Source organism: Leptodactylus fuscus, chromosome 10 (assembly GCF_031893055.1).
Source record: "Leptodactylus fuscus isolate aLepFus1 chromosome 10, aLepFus1.hap2, whole genome shotgun sequence".
Lineage (NCBI taxonomy): Eukaryota > Metazoa > Chordata > Amphibia > Anura > Leptodactylidae > Leptodactylus > Leptodactylus fuscus.
The window spans coordinates 84,981,089-85,005,434 of NC_134274.1; the positions used below are offsets into that span (position 1 = coordinate 84,981,089).

A 24,346-nucleotide genomic window follows, 5' to 3' on the forward strand; every position below is an offset into this window, starting at 1 on the left:
AAAGCGTGACTGCCCAAAAACTGGAAATAAAATATGATGACATCAATGACATTTCCGCCATATTTATGTTTTTATGACCATCCAGACGCCAGCAGATGATCCAGAAACCCTAACTATGTAGGAACCCTAAAATATGCTGGATATTGGCCAAGTGTCCCCAAGGGTTGCATCTGGGAATGGAGTATCATTGAAGCTGCAGGTCTGGCGTACCCCGACTTCTCAAAGCATTTGGGATCTCTTGTTAGGCACATTACACCGATATGTTTTATTCCCGGGAGTTATGGCGTATTCACAAAAGATGTATGATTAGATGGATCGGAGGGGCGGCTTATTAGCCTGTAGATCGATAGAACTACATCCTGCTGACAACCTCTGCCAGGCTAGAAAAAGGTCTGATTGATTTTATTTCCATATTCAGACAGATATGATCTTTGCTCCTGTCTATCTTATTGTGCCACATGTGGTCACAGCTCCCACCTCTGCCCCTACTCAGCCAGACATGCCCTGAAACTAGTGGACATAAAACAGTGACAGCAGGTCCGCCAATAGGCCAGTACTACTGCTACTGGTGTCAGGGGCCCGGCCAGAGGACGCAGATCTGAGTTGAGCACATACGCGGCTGAAGCGAGGAGCTGACACAGGTCAGCTCCTCGCTTCGCCGCTGCCGCCTGTCTCGCTGACACATATGCGGCTGAAGAGAGGAGCTGACCTGTGTCAGCTCCTGACTTCGCCGCTGCCGCCTCTCTCGCTGACACATATGCGGCTGAGCCGGTGTCAGCTCCTCACTTCGCCGCTGCCGCCTCTCTCGGTGACACATATGCGGCTGAGCCGGAACCCGGCTCAGCCGCATATGTGTCAGCGAGAGAGACACCCAGCGGCGAAGCGTGGAGCTGACCCGTGTCAGCTCCTTCCTTCAGCCGCATGTGTCAACGAGAGAGACGCGCAGAGAGCGGCGAGGGAGCGGAGGAGAAGGTAAGTTTAATGTGGAGGTGGAACGTGAATCTGGGGGCAGATGAAGAAGAGGACGGCATGACACTGTGGGGACATGAATCTGGGGACAGATGAAAGAGAGGACGGAATGACACTGGGGCAGATGAAGGAGGGGACGGCATGACACTGTGGGGACATGAATCTGGGGGCAGAGATGGAGGGGACATGAAACTGGGGGCAGAGATGTGGGGACATGAATCCCTGGGCAGAGATGGAAGGGGGACATGAAACTGGGGGCAGATGAAGGGTGTATATGAAACTGGGGGAGAGATAGAGGGGGGACATATAATTTACGGGTGACTGTAGGAGGATTATACTGTGTGTGGGCACATGAAAAATTAATGAGTGGGCGGAGTCAACACAAAAGTGGGTGAGGCTAAATTTGTTGCGGCGCGCTAAGCGCGCCACACATTTTGTCCCTCTTTTAGCTCTTCAAAAGTTGGGAGGTATGGAGATGGGGGGACATGAATCTGGGGGCAGAGATGGAGGGACATGAATCTGTGGGCAGAAATGTGGGGACATGAATCGGGGGGCAGAGATGGAGGGGACATGAATCTGGGGGCAGAGATGGAGGGGACATGAATCTGGGGGCAGAGATGGAGGGGACATGAATCTGAGGGCAGATGAAGGGTGTATATGAAGCTAGGGGAGAGACGGAGGGGGACATATAATTTACGGGTGACTGTAGGAGGATTATACAGTGTGCGGGCAAATGGGAAATTAATGAGTAGGCGGAGTCAACATAACAGTGGGTGGGGCTAAATTTCTCGCGGCGCGCAAAGCAAAAATGGCAGGGGGGGGCGGGCAGACACTTAGGCTTTATGGGGCCCCAAAATTCCTGATGGCGGCCCTGAGTGACAGGATGTATCATTCGCAGTGGCAGGGCTGTTGGGTACCATCACATGGTGCAGGAGGATTCAATGGTATGGGCTGTATTCTGTGATACTCCTTAGGATAATGTGATATTCTCTACATAGTTCATACCATCACCAATAGACAGATAAGCCAATGTGGACAGCAAGAGCCCCGGGGCCAGGCACCAATTCCAACATGGCAGCAGACTAGTGGTTATAAGCCAAGTTGCTCATCTGAAGAGTCTGACTTTCCCTATGCCTATCCCGAAACACGCCATCAGGTATATTCTGTTACCCTAGACCATCCAGACTTCAGGGCTACTGGGTGTCAGATTAGCAGAACGCACTGTACTGTCATTTATGTGAGGCTTGTACTAGAACTAGAACAGTCATAGCGACTAGAGATGAGCGAACAGTGTTCTATCGAACACATGTTCGATCGGATATCAGGCTGTTCGATGTGTTCGATTCGAATCGAACATCACGTGGCAAACTCCAAAAAAAATTGATTCCCCTCCCACCTTCCCTGGCGCATTTTTTTGCACCAATAACAGCGCAGGGGAGGTGGGACAGGAACTACGACAACGGGGGCATTGAAAAAAATCGGAAAAAGTCATTGGTTGCCGAAATCAGGTGACCTCCATTTTAGACGAATAGTGGATTTCAAATCCGGGTCATATGAGAATGTGAACTGTGTGAGTAAGAGACAGGGATAGCTGTACAGGCAGGGATAGCTAGGGATAACCTTTATTTAGGTAGGAATGTTATTAAAAATAACTTTTTGGGGCTCTATCGGGTGTGTAATTGTGATTTTTGTGAGATAAACCTTTTCCCATAGGAATGCATTGGACAGCGCTGATTGGCCAGAGTACGGAATTTGACCAATCAGCGCTGGCTCTGCTGGAGGAGGAGGAGTCTAAGATCACTCCACACCAGTCTCCATTCTGGTCCGACCTTAGACTCCGCCTCCTCCAGCAGAGCCAGCGCTGATTGGTCGAATTCCGTACTCTGGCCAATCTGCGCTGGCCAATGCATTCTATTAGCCTGATGAAGTAGAGCTGAATGTGTGTGCTTAGCTCAACTACGCTGGTGGAGTAGTTGAGCTAAGCACACACATTCAGCTCTGCTTCATCAGGCTTATAGAATGCATTGGCCAATCAGCGCTGGCCAATGCATTCTATTAGCGTGAGCTGAGTGTGCACAAGGGTTCTAGTGCACCCTCGGCTCTGTTACATCTGATGGGCTGACCAGCACACGGTGTAGTTGAGCAGAACTGGCTCAACACAGCTGAGTCTCTGCATACCCATAGGAATGCATTGGCCAGCCTTCGGCCAATCAGTGCTGGCTCTGCCGAAGGAGGCGGAGTCTAAGGTCGGACCTGAATGGAATACGGAATTCGACCAATCAGCGCTGTCCAATGCATTCCTATGGGAAAAAGTTAGCTTGCGAAAACCGCAAGCTGACAGGGATTTCCATGAAATAAAGTGACTTTTATGCCCCTAGACATGCTGTCCCAGTGTCATTTCAAGGTGTTGGTATCATTTCCTGGGGTGTCATAGTGGACTTGGTGACCCTCCAGACACGGATTTGGGTTTCCCCCTTAACGAGTATATGTTCCCCATAGCCTATAATGGGGTTTGAAACCCGTTCGAACACTCGAACAGTGAGCGGCTGTTCGAATCGGATTTCGAACCTCGAACATTTTAGTGTTCGCTCATCTCTAATAGCGACCCCTCGCTCCACCTTACTTAAGTCTATGTAAAGGAAACGGATACCTCCTGGGAGCTAAAGAGGAAATGAAGGTGGAGAAGTCAGGACTGCAAAAGTGTTATAACCTGAGCTGTGCCTACCAGGCAATAAGGCAATCTTTAGAAATCATGACAGATAAAGATTTATGACCGGAGCAGCCATTGACACAGGCAAGCCAAAAACATAGTCCTCTCTCCTCGTAGGATTTTATAACTAGCCCACGAAAAATGAAGAATAGTGGTCGCCTTAGGCAAGGGTGATGTCATCAGGATTCGGCACAATCAGTTCTTCTTCATCCGTCTCGGGTTTCTAAAAGATAGCAATTGTATGTAAGGTTATCGTACCATGACAGAGATATCCAATACATGGAAGCCCAGGCACAGGGCGGACAAGTCACATTTCCAGGCATAAGTCACGGTTGGGCGGACAAGTCACATTTCCAGGCATAAGTCACGGTTGGGCGGACAAGTCACATTTGCCGGCATAAGTCACAGTTGGGCGGACAAGTCACATTTGCCAGCATAAGTCACGGTTGGGCGGACAAGTCACATTTGCCAGCATAAGTCACAGTTGGGCGGACAAGTCACATTTGCCAGCATAAGTCACGGTTGGGCGGACAAGTCACATTTGCCAGCATAAGTCACATTTGCCAGCATAAGTCACATTTGCCAGCATAAGTCACATTTGCCAGCATAAGTCACATTTGCCAGCATAAGTCACATTTGCCAGCATAAGTCACATTTGCCAGCATAAGTCACATTTGCCAGCATAAGTCACATTTGCCGGCATAAGTCACATTTCCCGGCATAAGTCACATTTCCCGGCATAAGTCACGGTTGGGCTTAATAGTCGGGCCCAGAGAGATTACCATGAGTGCTATCTCTGGCAGTGGGCTTAATAGTCGGCCCCGGAGGGTCGGCGGTGGGGCTTAATAGTCGGGCCCGGAGAGAGTTCCAGGGATGGCTGTTTGTCAGGGGGCTTAATGGTGGGGTCCGATCCGCCTCCCGTGGAAGCCTGCCTGGGGGAGCGGTGAGGACTCTCGAGGGCCAGCGGAAGGAAGAGGTAGTGCTGTTTTTGACTCCGGCGGAAAGTGCCGGGAGATGTGGAGTTGGAGGGTTGCCCCGAGGCGAGGTCTGCAGGGAGAACCGGGTTCCGGACCGGGCGGGCCTAGGGGAGGCAAGTCGGGCCGGGGCTCACCCTCCTGGGCAGGGTCCGAGGGGAGCTTCCCCCTGAGAGAACTTCCACTTCCGCAGACACTTTGAAAAAAAATCGGAGCCCCCGAGGAGGCCTTCCTGCAGCGAGCGCCAGACCGGGATGGGGCTCACCCTCCTGGGCAGGGCCGAGGGGAGCTTCCCCCTGAGAGAATTTCCACTTCCGTAGACACTTTGTCAAAATTTCAACTTTCAAAATACTTCCGCGGGCCAGATTTCACTCCGGCGATCGGCGGCGTCATGCCTGCGGCGGTGCACCTCGGGCGGTACAAGTCTACCTTGTCTGCTTTAATCCTCTTGATTTCCCGGCACACCAGAGACTCCTTGAGGATCAGACATTCGGATTGCAATTTACTGCAAAGCCTCATTAGCACAAGATTCAGAAAGCCACTTAAGTCTTACGTTTTGCAGCAACTGTGGTTTTCTTTGATAATAATAACAACAACAACAACAACAACAACAACAACAACAACAACAACAACAACAACAACAACAACAACAACAACAACAACAACAACAATAATAATAATAATAATAATAATAATAATAATAATAATAATAATAAATTTATTTATATATCGCCAACATATTCCGCAGCACTGTACATTTTGTAGGGTTCAAATACAGACAGATACATAACAAAGAACGTCATTTCACACAATGGGACTGAGGGCCCTGCTCACAAGAGCTTACTATCTATGAGGTAGAGGGGGGGTGACACAAGAGGTAGGAGGGGCGGCATTGCTTATACAGGGGTCAGACACTTTTGTAATAGAGGTTACTGTCATTACACAAACAAAACTTTATGAGCCATCACTAGTGGTGTCCTGTAACATGTGGATGGAGCTTGGACAAATAAAGTTATCTGGAAAAGACATCATATCATGTGGGGTAATGTGGGAGCGGGGACAGAGGAGGGTTAAATTTTGGGGATTCTAATTATAGCATGGAAGGGTTTACGTTAGAAATTGTGATAGGCCTGTCTGAAAAGATGTGTCGTTAGTTTGCATTTGGAACTGTAGAAATTGGGAGTTAATCTTATTGTCCAGGGTAGAGCATTCCAGAGAAGTGATGCAGCTCGGGAGAAGTCTTGTATACGAGCGTGGGAGGTTCTGATAATAGGGGATGTAAGTGTTAGGCCATTGAGTGAACGGAGAGCACGGGTTGGGCAGTAGACGGAGATGAGGGAGGAAATGTAGGGAGGTGCGGCATTATGGAGAGCCTTGTGGAGGAGGATGATAACTTTATATTTTATTCTATAATGAATAGGCAGCCAGTGTAGCAACTGGCACAGACCCGAGGCATCGCTGTAGTGTCTAGCCTGATAGATGAGCCTGGCCGCTGCATTCAGAATAGATTGTAGAGGGGAGAGTTTAGTGAGGGGAAGACCGATTAGTAAGGCGTTACAGTAGTCAAGGCGAGAATGAATCAGAGAGACAATAAGTGTCTTTAGTGTTTCTCTGGTGAGGAAAGGGCGTATTCTGGAGATGTTTTTGAGGAGGAGGTGACATGAACGTGCGAGTGATTCAATATGCGGGGTGAAGGAAAGGTCTGCGTCAAACATGACCCCGAGGCAGCAGGCATGCTGCCTAGGAGTTATAGTAAGGCCTGACACTGCAATGGATATATCAGGGACAGATCTGTTAGATGGTGGAAACAGTAGTAGTTCAGTCTTAGAGAGATTTAGTTTCAGATAGAGCGAGGACATGATATTAGAGACAGCAGAAAGACAGTCACTAGTGTTCTGTATGAGTGCAGGGGTGATGTCACGGGAAGATGTGTACAATTGGGTGTCATCAGCATAAAGATGGTACCTGAAGCCAAATCTGGCGATGGTTTGTCCAATGGGGGCTGTGTAGAGAGAAAAGAGCAGGGGGCCTAGGACCGAGCCCTGAGGAACCCCAACAGCAAGGGAAAGAGGGGAAGAAACAGAGCCCGCAAATGATACACTGGAAGTGCGGTCTGAGAGATAAGAGGGGAACCAGGAGAGCGCAGTGGCGTTGAGGCCGACTGAGCGGAGCATAGTGAGGAGGAGAAGATGATGATCAATAGTGTCAAAAGCTGCAGAGAGGTCCAGAAGAATAAGAAGAGAGAAGTCACCATTGGATTTAGCCATTAGGAGATCATTGGAGACTTTTGCGAGAGCCATTTCAGTAGAGTGCAGAGATTGTAAGGGGTCAAGCAGAGAGTTAGCAGAGAGATAGCGGTTTAAACGAGAATAGACCAGGCGTTCCAAAAGTTTAGAGATGAAGGGCGGGTTAGAGATGGGTCGATAGTTAGCAGCACAGGGTGGGGTTTTTCCAATAGCGGAGTTATAACAGCATGCTTGAAGGAGGATGGAGAGAGAGAGAGAGAAAGAGAAAGAGAAAGAGAAAGAGAAAGAGAAAGAGAGAGAGAGAGAGAGAGAGAGAGAGAGAGAGAGAGAGAGAGAGAGAGAGAGAGAGAGAGAGAGAGAGATTAAATATTTTAGTAAGGCAAGTCGTGACAGCAGGCGACAGAGGTTGGAGAAGGTGCGAGGGGAAGGGGTCACTACTGCAGGTTGTAGGGCGAGATGAAGAAAGTAGCTGAGAGACTTCCTCTTCTGTAACAGGTTGAAAAGATGAGAAAAGACAGTCTGAAGTGCGGTTGGTGAGGGGATCAGTACTATGGTAGGTGATGGGATCAATGCCACCTGGGGCTTTGGCAGTTATTTCCTGATGGATCTTATCAATTTTATCATGGAAATACGTGGCCAGGTCATCAGCACTAAGGACTGTGAATGGCGTCTGCACCTTGGCTGTGAGTAAGGAGTGAAAAGTTTCAAAAATCCTTTTAGGGTTGCTGGAGAGAGAAGAGATGAGGGCGGTGAAGTAGAGTAAGAGAACAATCGATGTAATCTTTGTGCAGGGCCAGCTGAGACGTAGTGAGGTCATTATGAGATTTAATTGAAGGATATGCGCTTTCTAGAGAAGAGACTCGACTGTCTATATGATGAAGTTCCGCTCTAATATCCTCAAGTTGCTGAAGAACTGGGTCTAGGGCGGCTGACAGAGCTTGTTGTAGAAATGTTCTTAAGAAGGTGCTATCCTCCAGGCGGTCCTGGTCAATATTACTCTCAGCATCCGAGTCATCACCTGTGTCAGGCTCCCTATTGTGGTCAGGCGCCATTTTCAGCGATCCGGCGGGAGATTGTCGATTTTTCTTTCTAAGATACTTTTGCAAGTCACTTTGGAGTTTAGTTTGATTGGGAGTACCAGCGAGGTCTGTGCCTTTGTCTTTATTTGGTTTAACCATCTTGATGGATGCAATATAAGTGAGGGAGAGGGACGAGGTCAAGACTATAACATCTAGCAAACAGAGAGCATCAGTCTAAATGACAACATAGACAAGAGTGTTCTTGGAGATTCACTTAGGTACAGGGAGGGGAGAGGTCCCCAAATATCAATAGGTAAGGTTGACAATCTCAGCGTCTAGGCAGACAGTCGTCCTCTGCAAGCGAGGTATCAGGTATAATTGGGTTCTACGTCTCTTAGTGCAGTAGTGGGGATGATATTCCTGTAGGTAAGACAGCCTTTCCCAATCTTAACTGCTACGACTAATCCACAGGGGAGGTTCGGATGAGACCCTGTTAGAGAAGGCGGCAGGGGGCTGCAGGGGAGGGCAAGAAAGCCCAGGTGTGGGAGTGCGGAAAGAATGTAGAATAACTCTAGCCGAGGACCGTAGATATCGAGGGTCAGGGACACCACTTATGGGATATGAATGTAAAACTTTCCGGAGAGGAGATATAGGGGAGGAGGGTAGCAGAAGGGTTTATTAAAGCAGACAAGGCCGGAGGACCTGATGGTATAAGCGCAAGAGTTCTTAAAATGTGCAGTGACCAGCTGTGTGGTATTATTACACACATGTACAATACGAGTCTAAAGCTGGGAGTGGTACCTCGACTGTGGAAAACATCTTGTGTGGTGCCAGTCCCAAAGATACCCAACCCGGTGGGCTACAATGACTACCGACCCGTAGCACTGACATCTCACCTGATGAAGGTCCCAGAGAGACTGGTCCTGACACACCTACACCCCCTAGTGAGCTCCGCTCTGGACCCCCTCCAGTTTGCCTATCGGCCGGGCATTGGGGTAGATGACGCCATCATCCACCTTCTTCATAGAGTTCTCTCTCACCTAGAGAAACCCGGGAACACTGTGAGAATATTGTTCTTTGACTTCTCCAGTGCGTTCAACACCATTCAGCAAGGGCTACTGAGGGAAAAGCTGAACCTTGGTGGAGTGGACCATCACCTGTCCAACTGGACCCTAGACTACCTGACAACCCGCCCTCAGTATGTGAGAGCCCGGGACTGTGTGTCTGACACTGTGATCTGTAGTACGGGGGCACCACAAGGTCCAGTTCTTGCCCCATTTCTCTTCACACTGTACACTGCTGACTTCAGGCACAACTCATCCAGCTGTTACTTACAGAAGTCCTCCGATGACTCTGCTATAGTCGGCCTTATCACTGATGGCGACGATAGGGAATACAGAGACTTAAACCTGGACTTTGTTGAATGGTGCCAGCGGAACCAGCTCAGTATTAATGCTGGGAAGACCAAGGAGATGGTGGTGGACTTTAGTAAACGGAGAGGTGCTCCGACCCCGGTGGAGATCCAGGGAATATGTATTGAGATAGTCAGGACCTGTAAGTACCTGGGCGTGCTCCTCACTAATAAACTAGACTGGGCTGATCACCTGGAGGCGCTGCACAGAAAGGGCCACAGCAGACTCTACCTGCTCAGGTGGCTGAGGGCCTTCGGAGTCCAGGGGACACTTCTTAGGGCCTTCTTCAACTCTGTGGTTGCCTCAGCCATCTTTTTCGGTGTGGCCTGCTGGGGGTGCAGTCCATCAACCAGGGACAGAAACAGACGTGACAGGCTGATCAGGAGGGCCAGCTCTGTCCTGGGGAGCCCCCTGGACCCAGTACAGGTGGTGGGTGACAGAAGGATACTGTCTGTGGTGACCTCCATGCGGGAGAACAAATCCCACCCCATGTATGGGACCTTGATGGGACTTGGCAGCACTGTAAGTGACCGTCTGCTTCACCCCAAGTGTGAGAAGAAGCTATCGCAGGTCCTTCCTTCCAACCGCGACCGGGCTGTATAATTTACATCAGACCAAGCGAAGACACTCCGCACAGACAACTAAATGACTATGACGATGACCATGAAGTCTTCCTTCTTTCTCTTCCGTTCCTTAGCTGCCATGGACTCCTAGTATATCTTCTCTTCTCAGCATATGTGTGTCTGCGTCTGTATTATATTACTGTGTATTATCCTGTATTACTAGGCTGCTGTAACATGCTGGAATTTCCCCAATGTAGGACTATTAAAGGATTATCTTATCTTATCATAGGTCCTCAAGTGCAGATTAATGTGGCCTGCTACTGTTTCCAACTCCAGGGGAAGGGAGAAATGCAGATTCGGCTCACCTCCATGTCAGGATACGAGTGGGTTAAACTGAAGGGCAGCTGCAGGCGTCTCAGTGTAGTTGGTCTGTAGCTGCTGCTTCATGCAGAGAGGCAGGCTGCGCTCCAAGATGGGTAGGTCTGGAGCTGGGCGCAAATCACAGCCGGATAGCTGTCCGGCAAGTCACACCCCTTCTTCCGGATCTGGGTTCTGCGTAGAAGTCACATCAGGGGCCGGCCCTTACACTTTAGGCTAGGGATCCTAGTGAGGCCTACTCAAAATGGCTGCCGGGTCTGGGAGAAGAGATCCAGAATCTGAGGTTCCGTACCTCGAAATACCTCCTCTCCAGGCTGCTCCAGAACCAGAAGCAGCTGTGATGTCGCGGGAGATGTCTCCTGCGCTCCGCAGGCCGTGGTGACTCCAGAAGAAGGCAGGCCGCAAAAAAAACAAAATGGCGGTCGTGACTCCTATGATCAGCTGCCCGGTAAAGTAAGAGAGCTGGATGAAGGCAGTAAGTGGCTGGAACGCGCCAGAGGTCCTCTCCTGGGTCGGATGAGCGGTCCAGAGCTGCGAGGGACTACGCCGGGAGCTGGAACAAGTCGGCAGCAGGTAAGTCCAAAAACAAGATGGCGGCCGGGTCCTGTGGGACAGAAGGCCGCAACAGTTTATATCCTCAGGAGCGCTGTAAAAGTGTGAAATAACACCCCAAAATAGCAGACAGAGGCTTGGAGGAGAGCCTCGGGGTTGTTATCTGTATGGATGGCTGAGATCACCGCCGGTAAGAAACGGATGAAAGTGTCCAAGTCAGGAGCTCACAGCAGATGCGACCGCTCTGGTTGCCGGCTAGCCATGCCCCCTCCCCCTCCCACAGTATATCTATCCCTGTCTCACAGTCACATAGTTCACAGTCTCATATGAACCGAATCTGAAATCCCCCATTCATATGAAGCGGAGGTCACCTGATTCAGCCAGCCAATTACTTTTTCTGACTTTTTTTTTTTTTTTTCGATGCCGCGGTTGTCGTAGTTCCTGTCCCACCTCCCCTGCACAAAAAAAAAAAAAAAAGAAAGAAAAAGCGCCAGGGAAGGTGGGAGGGGATACAAATTTTTAGTGCGTTTGCCGCGTGGTATTCAATTGGAATGGAATATCTTGAGCAGCCTGAATACCAATTCGATGGAACGCTGTTGGCTCATCTCTAATCCCTACTGATCCCTTAGACTGTTAGGACCCCACAGATCAACTGTTTCTCGGAGCAGGCAAATCCCATTATTGTTTAAATGTGGGGCGCTGCTTATTCGCTGTGTTCTTACAACCGCAGTTGTGGGTACTGTAGTTGTACCCTGTTCAAGTGTATGAGATGCCGCTGCAGCACCCATAACCATTTCAAACAAGAATATGTTGTAGGGAGGGGCCCCAGTCAGTAGAACATCCCGTCAGAGGGCCCCCGCATAATATAGTGCCATTCTTAAGTGATATGCAGGTTATTTGGGAGCCACCGCCAAAGGACTGCGAGACAGCACCTGGAATTTGGGACTGTTCTGCTGTATTCAGGAGGGCCGAGAGGGCTCCCTCGCTGCCATAGGGTACAGTTCGGGTTCACTAGTTGTCCTATATTTAAAGTAGTTCTGTGCACAATCCTTTTGGGTGATGTTATTCAGCTCCTGCATATGATGTACAGCATTACCTAGAATCGAACAGGAGGGCTGGTGGAGGATGGAGCAATTGGGGAATATATCATTGCCTGTCAGCCATTGCCTGTTGGAATAATCCAATCGGTATTGGCCTAATGGTCATCAGTCTTTGGGGACGGCATTATGTGGTGCGGAACAGGTCTGTGTAAAATGTAGAGGGGTGCAGCATAAGGCGCGGGGCGCCGTACCAGGCGAGACGACGTAGCAGCATACTGCACTATTTTGCCTTTTCTTTTTTTTTTTTTTTTTTTTCTCCCCTTATTCTGCAGATGACACCTTCTGTACGTAAACCTGAGCTGTAAAGCCGGAGGAGATATAGGCAGTGACGGTGACGGCTCCTACAGGTTTATGTTTGTGTAAAGACAGTCACCACTATTACAATATTGTCTGACCCCTGTATAAGCAATGCCGCCCCTGCTACCTCTTGTGCCACCCCCTTTACCTCACAGATTGTAAGCTCTTGCGAGCAGGGCCCTCAGTCCCATTGTGTGACGTGACTATTTCTTTGTAATGCATTTTTCTCTCTGTATTTGAACCCTACAAGTTGTACAGCGCTGCAGAATACGTTGGCACTATAAAAATAAAATGTATTATTCTATTATTATTCATCATCTGTTTTCCCTTAGTCCTAACAACAGCACAAGCTCCTTTTAGTTCATTCTGTTCATGCCCCTCTTCATGGGGCGTGTAGCACAGCGTCGGATGAGTACGCAAGGCAGAGTGTCAGGAGATGAATATGAAGAGGGGCGTGAAGAGAATTAAGAACTAAGGGGCGGCGAGAGGTTATGACGTGGGGGTGCTCGGAGCAAGAGGGGCAATCCCCCTGAGTTCCATGAGCGGGATTTGCATACTGCAATAAACAGATTTTGACAGAAACAGCAAAGAGGAGAAGAAGAGACTGGAAGGTGGGAGTAGAATGGCCTTTTTAACCCCTTCCCGACATGCGCCGTAATAGTACGGCGCATGTCGGGTCTGTAACTATGGCGACCGCTCGGGAGCCGGGCGGCCGCCATAGCCGCCGGGTGTCTACTGCTTTAAGGCATTAACCCCTGCGGCGCCACGGTCAAAGGCGCCGGAGGCGCCATTTTTCCGGCGACGCATGGGCGCCGCCATTTTGCCGGTGGTCGCCTGCTCCTGGAGCATGCTCCAGGGCCGACGTCACGTTGGCATGACAGCCGGGAGCCTTTACAAGGCTCCCAGGCTTGTCTGCAAATGCTCTCTTTTGCAGGCTGGTCTATGCAGCCTGCAAAAGAAAGGATGATTTTTTGCTTTAGCATTGCAATGCATTAGTGATCAGACCCCCTGGGGTTCAACGCCCGTAGGGGGTCTAATAAATGGGAAAAAAAATCAAATAAATAAAGTTAAAATAAAAATAAAATAATAATAATAAAACATAAAAAGAATTACAAATTCAAATCACTCCCCTTTCCCTAGAACACATATAAAAGTAGTTAAAAACTGTGAAACACATACATGTTAGGTATCCCCGCGTCCAAAATTGCCCGCTCTAAAAATCTATAAAAATATCTTTCCTGTTCGGTAAACGCTGTAGCGGGAAAAATAGTCAAAAGTGCCAAAGTGCCGTTTTTTTTTTTTTTTTTCAGTGTTTTGATTCTGATATAAATTGGAATAAAAAGTGATCAAAGCAATAACATTTCCCGAAAATGGTAGAACTAAAGAGTACACCCGACCCCGCAAAAAAAGACGCCATACACATCTCTGTACACGGACGTATAAAAAAGTTACGGCTGTCGGAATATGGCGACTTTTAGAAAAAAACAAAACAAAACAGTTTTGGAATTTTTTTTAAGGGGTCGAAATTTAAATAAAACCATAGAAATGTGGTATCCCTGGAACCGTACCGAAACACAGAATACAGGGGACATGTCATTTTGGCTGCACAGTGAACGCCGTAAAACCAAAGCCTGTAAGAATGTCGCAGAAATGCATTTTTTTCTTCAAATCCACCCCATTCTGATGGTTTTTCCTGCTTCCCAGTACATTATATAGAATAATTAATGGTGGCATCAGGAAGAAAAATTTGTCCCGCAAAAATTAAGACCTCATATGGCTCTGGGAGCGGAGAAATAAAAAAGTTATGGGGCTTAGAAGGAGGGGAGTAAAAAACGAAACAAAAAAAAAAAAAAAAAATGCCATTGCCGGGAAAGGGTTAAAGACGATCGTCTAACGACAGAATTAGAGCCCCGGTAACCGTCCTATGTAGTATCTGTGCGCCACCTGCTGGCTGGGATCCGTATATACAGGGTCTTTCGAGCTGTGCCGTTTGTTCCCCGCGCCCCCATCTGGATCAGCGTGGAACTGCACAGCCCGCACCCGGGGTTCACTATAACTGCAGCCTCGCGGCGATTACACAAGGATGCCCATAGGGGGCAGAGAGGAGATCCCGCAGCCGGGAGAAGAATTAGATCCGGGGAGGAGGGGGTGCGGCTCCGGAATGCAATAGTCCTATTGACAGAGAAGAAGGTCTGGAGCAGTGAGAACAGCGCCCTGCATGTTATCTAGTAGGCCGGCTAGAAGGAGCCGCTGACCGCTGACCCTCGGCAATGGGAGAATGAGCGGGAAATTCAAAGTGATCCATTGTCTTATGTCAGCCAATCAGCGCGAGACAGAGGAGGGGCTTGTAGGAGTCACGCCGAAGAATTACGTCATCAATGCAGGGTTCTCCTTCTGGTCCGACCACTCTCTATATAAAAAGGCGGCTGTGCGGAGGGACGCTTGTTCTAGTCTGTCAGCAGCACAGAAGATGTCTGGTCGCGGTAAAGGAGGGAAAGGTCTCGGCAAGGGCGGTGCCAAGCGGCACAGGAAGGTGCTCCGGGATAACATCCAGGGCATCACCAAGCCTGCCATCCGCCGTCTGGCTCGCAGAGGAGGCGTCAAGCGCATCTCCGGTCTCATCTATGAGGAAACTCGCGGTGTCCTGAAAGTCTTCCTGGAGAACGTCATCCGTGACGCCGTCACCTACACCGAGCACGCCAAGAGGAAGACCGTCACCGCCATGGACGTGGTGTACGCGCTCAAGCGTCAGGGCCGCACTCTCTACGGCTTCGGAGGCTAATTCCGCCGCTCCCCGACTCTCTACTTCATAACCCAAAGGCTCTTCTCAGAGCCGCCACATCCTCCTGAGAACAGAGCTGTCCCCGCCACCCACCTCTCCTCTGCCTTGTAGGTCTGGGGCTGCAGACGCCTCCTGTAGGCTGTAATGTCATCACTGCTGGAATACTGGAGAGAGTAGAAGAAGAAAACGGTCCAAACCTTCGGAATCTAAGCTTTGTGAACAGGTCCCTAGAAGTAGTCCTACTGCGGCTCTGCAGTGTAACCCCCGTGCCGGCAGCTCGGGCCGATAAGTAGCAGCTTAGTTTAACCCTCCAATCGCAGGTGCGTGCACTGCACCTCGTAGAGATGTCAATGTAGCAAGCCGGAGATTAGAGCTTCTCTTTGGGTGTATAGTAAGTCTAGCAAGTACAAGAAAATAGCTGGAAAGATAGGTTCTGGGTAGAAACACGTGCAGCAGCAGCAGCAGCAAGAAGCCAGAAATGGAGGGCTCAGCAGCTCTAGTGTGGAAGGTGTGGGGGGCTCTTAGAAGAGCCTTTGGGGTGATAGTACAGAGCAGGTGATGGAGCCGATTACTTGGCGCTGGTGTACTTGGTGACGGCCTTGGTGCCCTCGGACACGGCGTGCTTGGCCAACTCTCCGGGCAGCAGCAGGCGCACGGCGGTCTGGATCTCCCGGGAGGTGATGGTGGAGCGCTTGTTGTAGTGAGCCAGGCGGGAGGCTTCTCCTGCGATGCGCTCGAAGATGTCGTTGACGAAGGAATTCATGACGACCATGGCCTTGGAGGAGATACCGGTGTCGGGGTGGACCTGCTTCAGCACCTTGTACACGTAGATGGCATAGCTCTCCTTCCTGGCCCTCTTACGCTTCTTGCCGTCCTTCTTCTGGGCCTTGGTCACGGCTTTCTTGGAGCCCTTCTTGGGCGCTGGGGCAGACTTGGCGGGATCAGGCATGGTATAACACGGAGATCTCTTTCACACGAGAATGAGAGAAAGTAATGTCTGTGCTCCTCCCAGCGCAGCCCTATTTATAGGCGGGCTATGCAAATGAGCGCCGCTGTCTGTGCGCTGTTCTACTGGACCAGCAAACCATGTGACTTTTGCAAGCCCCGCCTGCTGAAGCGGATTGGTGGTTCCACAAATCTGGCCTCTATTGGCGGCTTGAGATGTGTCCAATGAGAGTTGCAGGAGGGCGGGGCAGAACTATATATATAAGGCAGGAGGAGCCGGTACAGGGCAGGATATTCTGTGTTCCATTACAGTAACTGACGATCCACGAACCATGTCTGGACGCGGCAAGCAAGGAGGCAAAGCTCGTGCTAAGGCCAAGACCCGCTCATCCCGGGCGGGACTTCAGTTCCCCGTCGGTCGTGTGCACAGGCTTCTCCGCAAGGGCAACTACGCCGAGAGGGTTGGTGCTGGTGCTCCCGTCTACCTGGCGGCCGTACTGGAGTATCTGACCGCTGAGATCCTGGAGTTGGCTGGTAATGCTGCACGGGACAACAAGAAGACCCGCATCATCCCCCGTCACCTGCAGCTGGCCGTGCGCAATGACGAGGAGCTGAACAAACTGCTGGGTGGCGTGACCATCGCCCAGGGAGGCGTCCTGCCCAACATCCAGGCCGTGCTGCTGCCCAAGAAGACCGAGAGCAGCAAGCCCAGCAAGAGCAAGTGAGCGCCGCTCCCACCCCATCCGTCTATACAAGCAAAGGCTCTTCTAAGAGCCACCACCTTGTCTACAGCAGAGCTGCCTCCTGTCTACAATACGGGCTGTCCGTCTATTCTGAAGCCAACTCCTGGCCCGACCGGCGGCCCTTACAGGGAAGCACCGTGGGGTGACTGAGCGGGAGGAGGATTCACTCTGTAGGGAGATGTGGTGCGGGCGCGGGGTTTTGTGTCAGGTCGGGCTGGTGGTAATCTGCTAATGCTCTCTTCCCAGGCAGGTAGTATAAGCGGAGCTTAGATATAACGAACGGGCGGGCGGGCGCGCGCTGATACAAAGCCGAGGTGAGCGCCGGCTCCTCCGGGTGACGCTTTGTCTTTTCTCCCCGCTCACACGGTTGGTGGTTTTGAAATTCCCGCTCAGTCGCAGTGACCGTTACAATCCGCGCGAGAGCCGGCAGCGTCACGTGGCGCAGAGAGAAGGGGCGCGAATTTCAAAACCTCCCCAGAGCTGAGCCCTCTCCCACTGAAGAAGATTCAGCAGCGGACTGGGGCGGCCCTCAGGTTATTGTAGAAGGATGTGCGGAGTAGGCATATACTAGGTACGGAGAGGAGGGAGGGAGATGTGGTTGCGGGCGCAGGGTCTTGTCAGTTAGGGATAGTAATGGCTGTGCTCATCCTAATCCTCTCTCCCCGCCAGGGCACAGCCCACGGTGGCAGGCTTACAAGTGCCGATGAAACGGGCGTTAAAGGGCTGATCCGGGTGAACCTTTGTCTATCTCCCCGCTCACACGGTTGGTGGTTTTGCAATTCCCATTCAGTGACCGTTACAACCCGCGCGAGAGCCGGCAGCGTCACGTGGTGCAGAGAGAATGGGCGCGAATTTCAAACCCTCCCCAACTGAAGAAGATTCAGCGGCGCTCAGGTCATTGTAGAAGGCGCTAGGGAGAGATGCGCGGAGTAGGCACATACTAGCGACGGAGAGGAGGGAGGGAGGGAGATGTGGTGCGGGCGCAGGGTCAGTTAGGGATAGTAATGGCTGTGCTCATCCTAATCCTCTCTCCCCGCCAGGGCACAGCCCACGGTGGCAGGTTTAGAAGTGCCGATGAAACGGGCGTTAAAGGGCTGATCCGGGCGAACCTTTGTCTATCTTCCCGCTCAATCGTAGATTCCCATTCATTCAGTGACCGTTACAACCCGCGCGAGAACCGGCAGCGTCAGGTGGTGCAAAGGGAGAAAGGACGCGAATTTCAAGCCTCCGCCTGTCTATTACATCCTCCGCTGCTGCTGCTGCGAAGTAAGATTGAGTCAGCAGTCAGTGGGGGCGGCGCTCAGGTTACTGTAGAGGGCGCTGCAGTTACATATGTGCCTGTTATACATACAAAGGAGGGAGACGAGATATCGCTAACTCAGTGACTGTAAGGGAAAGGGTAACCTCTCTATTAGCAGCCAGTGAAGGCTTCTCTTCTCCCCTCCCGAGAGGAGAAAGACAACGGCTACAGCTCGTCTGAGGGAGGATTTGGTGGCTCTGAGAAGAGCCTTTGTGTTGTCAGACGGTGCCTGGGCAGATTTAAGCCCTCTCCCCACGAATCCTGCGGGCCAGCTGGATGTCTTTGGGCATGATGGTGACCCTCTTGGCGTGGATGGCGCACAGGTTGGTGTCCTCAAAGAGCCCGACCAGGTAAGCTTCGCTAACTTCCTTGCAGGGCCATGACGGCGGAGCTCTGGAAGCGGAGATCCGTCTTGAAGTCCTGGGCGATCTCTCGAACCAGGCGCTGGAAGGGAAGCTTACGGATCAGCAGCTCGGTGGACTTCTGGTAGCGGCGGATTTCACGCAGAGCGACTGTACCAGGGCGGTAGCGGTGAGGCTTCTTCACTCCGCCGGTGGCGGGAGCGCTCTTCCTGGCGGCCTTAGTGGCCAGCTGCTTGCGGGGAGCTTTCCCTCCGGTGGATTTGCGGGCGGTCTGCTTGGTTCTTGCCATCGCTTCAGTATAGACGTTACACAGCGGTGATATGAGCTGAGGAGCGGAAAGAGCGACATATTTATACAGCCGGGGCTCGTCCTCATTGGCTCATGGAAAGCCCGCCCCCTCCATCTCATTGGTTTATTTCTACAGTCCAGCATTAGCGCTCATGCCCCTCCCCCAGACCCCGTGCAGCACGGCGCTGTACAGCCCCCGCCGGCATGCATCAGGCTACACAGGGGACAATCTGTGGCGTTCCCCCCCGCAACATAACGAGGCGATTAGAACCTGTAAACCTGAGGAGAGAAACGGAGGGAAATTCAAACCTGGTGGAAGCGCCAATCAGCTGCGGAGGGCGGGGATTATGATGCTGGCACTGGTCACATGACTTGCTGGTCCAGTAGAACAGCGCGCAGACAGCGGCGCTCATTTGCATAGCCCGCCTATAAATAGGGCTGCGCTGGGAGGAGCACAGACATTATTTTCTCTCATTCTCGTGTGGGAAAAGATCGCCGTGCTACCATGCCTGATCCCGCCAAGTCTGCCCCAGCGCCCAAGAAGGGCTCCAAGAAAGCCGTGACCAAGGCCCAGAAGAAGGACGGCAAGAAGCGTAAGAGGGCCAGGAGGGAGAGCTATGCCATCTACGTGTACAAGGTGCTGAAGCAGGTCCACCCCGACACCGGCATTTCTTCCAAGGCCATGAGCATCATGAATTCCTTCGTCAACGACGTCTTTGAGCGCATCGCAGGAGAAGCCTCCCGCCTGGCTCACTATAACAAGCGCTCCACCATCACCTCCCGGGAGATCCAGACCTCCGTGCGCCTGCTGCTGCCCGGAGAGTTGGCCAAGCACGCCGTGTCCGAGGGCACCAAGGCCGTCACCAAGTACACCAGCGCCAAGTAATCGGCTCCATCACCTGCTCTGTACTATCACCCCAAAGGCTCTTCTAAGAGCCCCCCCACCCCTTCCACACTAGAGCTGCTGAGCCCTTCATTTCTGGTGTTTATTCCCCGGACCAGAGGCTTTATTTATCCCGATCCGTTTTGTCATTGTATTTATGGACGTTACACCGCACTGTTTGTATTATCCTCAAGGCGAAGGAACTTATCCGCCTGATAACCTCGTATCTATCGCGTGTATCTACATCTGCGCACACTGGCAAAGTAAAGGAGAAACTTTAGGCAGTGCACACTGTACAGCGACAGGAACGCTCTTAAGATTTATGCATTTGTTCACACGTTCCCTGAAGCTTAAGAGCGTTTATCTCCACGCTCTCCGGTATTCCTACAGTAGCCGCAGCGACAGCTCCAGCCCTAGAGGGCAGAGGAGAGGTGGGTGGCGGGGACAGCTCTGTTCTCTGGAGGATGTGGCGGCTCTGAGAAGAGCCTTTGGGTTATGTAGTAGAGAGTCGGGGAGCGGCGGAATTAACCTCCGAAGCCGTAGAGAGTGCGGCCCTGGCGCTTGAGCGCGTACACCACGTCCATGGCGGTGACGGTCTTCCTCTTGGCGTGCTCGGTGTAGGTGACGGCGTCACGGATGACGTTCTCCAGGAAGACTTTCAGGACACCGCGAGTCTCCTCATAGATGAGACCGGAGATGCGCTTGACGCCTCCTCTGCGAGCTAGACGGCGGATGGCAGGCTTGGTGATGCCCTGGATGTTATCCCGGAGCACCTTCCTGTGCCGCTTGGCACCGCCCTTGCCGAGACCTTTCCCTCCTTTACCGCGACCGGACATCTTCTGTGCTGCTGCTGACAGACTAGAATAAGCGTCCCTCCGCACAGCCGCCTTTTTATATAGAGAGTGGTCGGACCAGAAGGAGAACCCTGCTATGATGACGCAATTATGGGGCGTGTCCTGAAGCCACTCCCCCCCTCCCCTGCTTTCCTCCTCTGATTGGCAGAACTTTCACCCGTTAGTGATTCGGAGCTTTCCCGCTCATATCCTACAGTTCTCGCCGCCTCTCCCTGTCCCTGCTGCCGCTCTCAGCTCGGCCCCGGAGACAATGGACGTCTGCCGGCTTTCTCCACCCGCCCCAGTGTCATCACAAACCTACTGCTGGGAGCCGGAGCTCCCCCAGACAAGTCATTCAGCTGCAGCACAGACAGTGCGTTATAAATACAAGAGAACACGCTGAACAGGAGGCAGCAAAGATCCGAGTTTCTGGGTCCAGAAGTGACCCCGAAATAACGGTGTGCGCTCTCAGGGGAGAACGAGCCTGGACGCCGGGAGGTTGTACTGGGGGAGAAGGGGATGAGGCTGGGTGACAAGAGCTCTCAGGGGAGCCCCCTCCTCAGCCTGTGTAGGAACGAGTAGTGTCAGGCGGGGGCTCCCCTGAGAGCGCTTGTCACCCAGCCTCATCCCCCTTCTCCCCCAGTACAACCTCCCGGGCGTCCAGGCTCGTTCCCCGCTGATCTGATACAGACCTGGGAGTATGTATCGTTTGTCCCCCTACCACAAGCACGCACACAGCCGCCCGCCGTACACCGCAGCGACCCCCGGCATCAGGCTGCATTCGGGACTGCAGGGATTGTGTAGCTCAGACATACTGACAATTCCTCCTCCTCCTCCTCCTCCTCCTCCCCCTTTATCCAGACAGAGGCCCCCGCCAGTAACGAGGAGGATGCGCGGCCAATCTACTGGATTACTGCCCCTATAAACCCTCAGCGGCCTCAGCTTTTAGTCCTCATTACTACCCCGCTGGACCGGTCACCTGGAGAAACCTGCGGGGATGTTACCCTGTAGTGACCGCTCATGTGTCGGTGCGGATACGGGAATGGAGCCCTGGTCATAGGATTGCCGTTAATATGACGCCCCCGCCCCCCGCTGGCTGGGGAGATAGCGATCATACAGCTCTGCCGGGACAAGGTGGTGGCTCTGAGAAGAGCCTTTGTGGGACAAGTACAGGGCGGCTCGGGCTTATTTCTTAGCCGCGGGCTTCTTGGCTTTAGCAGCCTTCTTAGCCGGACTCTTGGCAGCTTTGGGCTTGGCAGCCTTCTTAGCTGGGCTCTTGGCAGCTTTGGGCTTAGCCGCCTTCTTAGCCGGGCTCTTCGTCACCTTCTTGGCTTTAGGAGCCGCCTTCTTGGCGGCCGCGGCAGGCTTCTTGGCTTTCTTCGGGCTCTTGGCCGCGGTCGGCGCCTTCTTAGGAGACTTAGCCGCGGGCTTCTTGGCGGCAGCTTTCTTGGGCTTGGCCGCTGCAGGCTTCTTCTTGGCCGCCTTGTCCTTACTCTCCGCCTGCTTCTTGTTCAGCTTGAAGGAGCCGGAGGCGCCGCTGCCTTTCACCTGGATCAGGGTTCCCTTGGTCACCAGAGCCTTAAGGCCCAGCTTGACACGGCTGCGGTTCTTGTCTGTATCGTAGCCACCAGCAGCCAGCACCTTCTTCAGGGCGGCCACAGACACCCCACTGCGCTCCTTGGAGGCGGACACGGCTTTGACGATCAGCTCGGACACGGTGGGACCGGAGGATTTCTTGCTCTTCTTGGCGCCCCCTGCGGCTGCTTTCTTCGGCTGCTTCTTGGATTTGGCGGCCGGTTCGGCGGGAGGGGGAGCAGCGGCAGCGGCGGGCGCGGTTTCTGCCATGATACGAATCGAGCTCTAATTCCTTTCCTAGACGGGAAAACACTGGGGCCGAAGCAGCCGCCGCCTCTTATATGCACAGCGGTGCGCACTGATTGGCTGCTGAGCGGCCTCGGCCTCACCTCCTATTGGCTGTCACTCAGCACAGGGCCAGAGTCAAGCTCCGCTCTCCCCGTGTGCTTCCCTGCCCGGGATCAGAGCCCATTACCGGCTAGAACCGGACAGGAGAGCTTCCATTCTTCGTGTCTCCCCACTCCCCGACATCCTCCCTAACAGTCCCTGGCCGTCACTGGCGGAGGTGCGGGGGTGGTGCGGAGAGGAGGCCCCGGGATTTCCGCCATAGCACCCCCACATCTGTCCATCACTATCTATGCAGGAAGATGAAACCGCTGCGGGAGCTGCCCCCTTCTATTCCCGGCGCTTGTCACCATCCCCGGGATCTTTACCACAAGCTCTATGCTACAGGAAGCTGATTGTACGATGCGGGGACAAGCTGGAGCTGCTGAGAGCCGGGGAGGGTAACACAGGCGGCGGCTCCGCTCACTGCCGGCTCCCTGTCCTCACATCAGATAGATACATATATATATATATATATATATATATATATATATATATATATATATATATATATATATATATATATATATATGTATATATACTGCAGACAGGGGGGCCGCTTCTCATGGGGCTCTGCCCTGCAGCAATGTCTATACACCGGGCAGAATAGAAAAGCGGGGACATTGTGTATATACAGCTGTCTGCACAGAGGCGTGTAGGATGGGATGATGGCTGGAGGTGATTTCAGTCTCCTGCAGTTACACGTATTATATAGGATGGGATGCATACAAGGTGATAGTGATCCAAACCTGACAATCACTACCATCATGAACTATTGAAAAGTTTGTCTTTGCTTCAATGTGTCAGTTTAGACCCTGTGCGATCTGTATGGCAATTACAATCCACAACCAACAGCACAGTAAGACACATTACAGATAGACACACGGCCATACAGCAAGTCGTTGTGTGGGGATTGCAGTCAGAAGTAGCAGCTCCAGGTGTCAGTGTGAAAGCGTGACTGCCCAAAAACTGGAAATAAAATATGATGACATCAATGACATTTCCGCCATATTTATGTTTTTATGACCATCCAGACGCCAGCAGATGATCCAGAAACCCTAACTATGTAGGAACCCTAAAATATGCTGGATATTGGCCAAGTGTCCCCAAGGGTTGCATCTGGGAATGGAGTATCATTGAAGCTGCAGGTCTGGCGTACCCCGACTTCTCAAAGCATTTGGGATCTCTTGTTAGGCACATTACACCGATATGTTTTATTCCCGGGAGTTATGGCGTATTCACAAAAGATGTATGATTAGATGGATCGGAGGGGCGGCTTATTAGCCTGTAGATCGATAGAACTACATCCTGCTGACAACCTCTGCCAGGCTAGAAAAAGGTCTGATTGATTTTATTTCCATATTCAGACAGATATGATCTTTGCTCCTGTCTATCTTATTGTGCCACATGTGGTCACAGCTCCCACCTCTGCCCCTACTCAGCCAGACATGCCCTGAAACTAGTGGACATAAAACAGTGACAGCAGGTCCGCCAATAGGCCAGTACTACTGCTACTGGTGTCAGGGGCCCGGCCAGAGGACGCAGATCTGAGTTGAGCACATACGCGGCTGAAGCGAGGAGCTGACACAGGTCAGCTCCTCGCTTCGCCGCTGCCGCCTGTCTCGCTGACACATATGCGGCTGAAGAGAGGAGCTGACCTGTGTCAGCTCCTGACTTCGCCGCTGCCGCCTCTCTCGCTGACACATATGCGGCTGAGCCGGTGTCAGCTCCTCACTTCGCCGCTGCCGCCTCTCTCGGTGACACATATGCGGCTGAGCCGGAACCCGGCTCAGCCGCATATGTGTCAGCGAGAGAGACACCCAGCGGCGAAGCGTGGAGCTGACCCGTGTCAGCTCCTTCCTTCAGCCGCATGTGTCAACGAGAGAGACGCGTAGAGAGCGGCGAGGGAGCGGAGGAGAAGGTAAGTTTAATGTGGAGGTGGAACGTGAATCTGGGGGCAGATGAAGAAGAGGACGGCATGACACTGTGGGGACATGAATCTGGGGACAGATGAAAGAGAGGACGGAATGA

At 52.1% G+C, this 24,346-nt stretch overlaps 3 protein-coding genes and 1 pseudogene across 3 annotated transcripts; 1 reads left to right on the top strand and 3 right to left on the bottom strand.

The window, feature by feature from the left end:
* Nucleotides 1–15,512: 15,512 nt before the first annotated feature.
* LOC142183436 (histone H2B type 1-O-like) lies at nt 15,513–15,981 on the bottom strand. Its single transcript, XM_075258519.1, has one exon. The coding sequence runs from the start codon at nt 15,949–15,951 to the stop codon at nt 15,571–15,573; it is 381 nt and encodes a 126-aa protein (XP_075114620.1). The 5' UTR covers nt 15,952–15,981; the 3' UTR covers nt 15,513–15,570.
* A 247-nt stretch (nt 15,982–16,228) lies between these two features.
* LOC142183435 (histone H2A type 2-B) lies at nt 16,229–16,781 on the top strand. Its single transcript, XM_075258518.1, has one exon. It carries the CDS (start codon nt 16,280–16,282, stop codon nt 16,670–16,672), a length of 393 nt encoding a protein of 130 aa, XP_075114619.1. The 5' UTR covers nt 16,229–16,279; the 3' UTR covers nt 16,673–16,781.
* Nucleotides 16,782–18,004: 1,223 nt separating this feature from the next.
* Nucleotides 18,005–18,651, bottom strand: LOC142183574 (histone H3-like; annotated as a pseudogene).
* Nucleotides 18,652–21,519: 2,868 nt separating this feature from the next.
* Nucleotides 21,520–22,220, bottom strand: LOC142219080 (histone H1.03-like). Its single transcript, XM_075288042.1, has one exon. It carries the CDS (start codon nt 22,199–22,201, stop codon nt 21,542–21,544), a length of 660 nt encoding a protein of 219 aa, XP_075144143.1. The 5' UTR covers nt 22,202–22,220; the 3' UTR covers nt 21,520–21,541.
* Nucleotides 22,221–24,346: the final 2,126 nt, after the last annotated feature.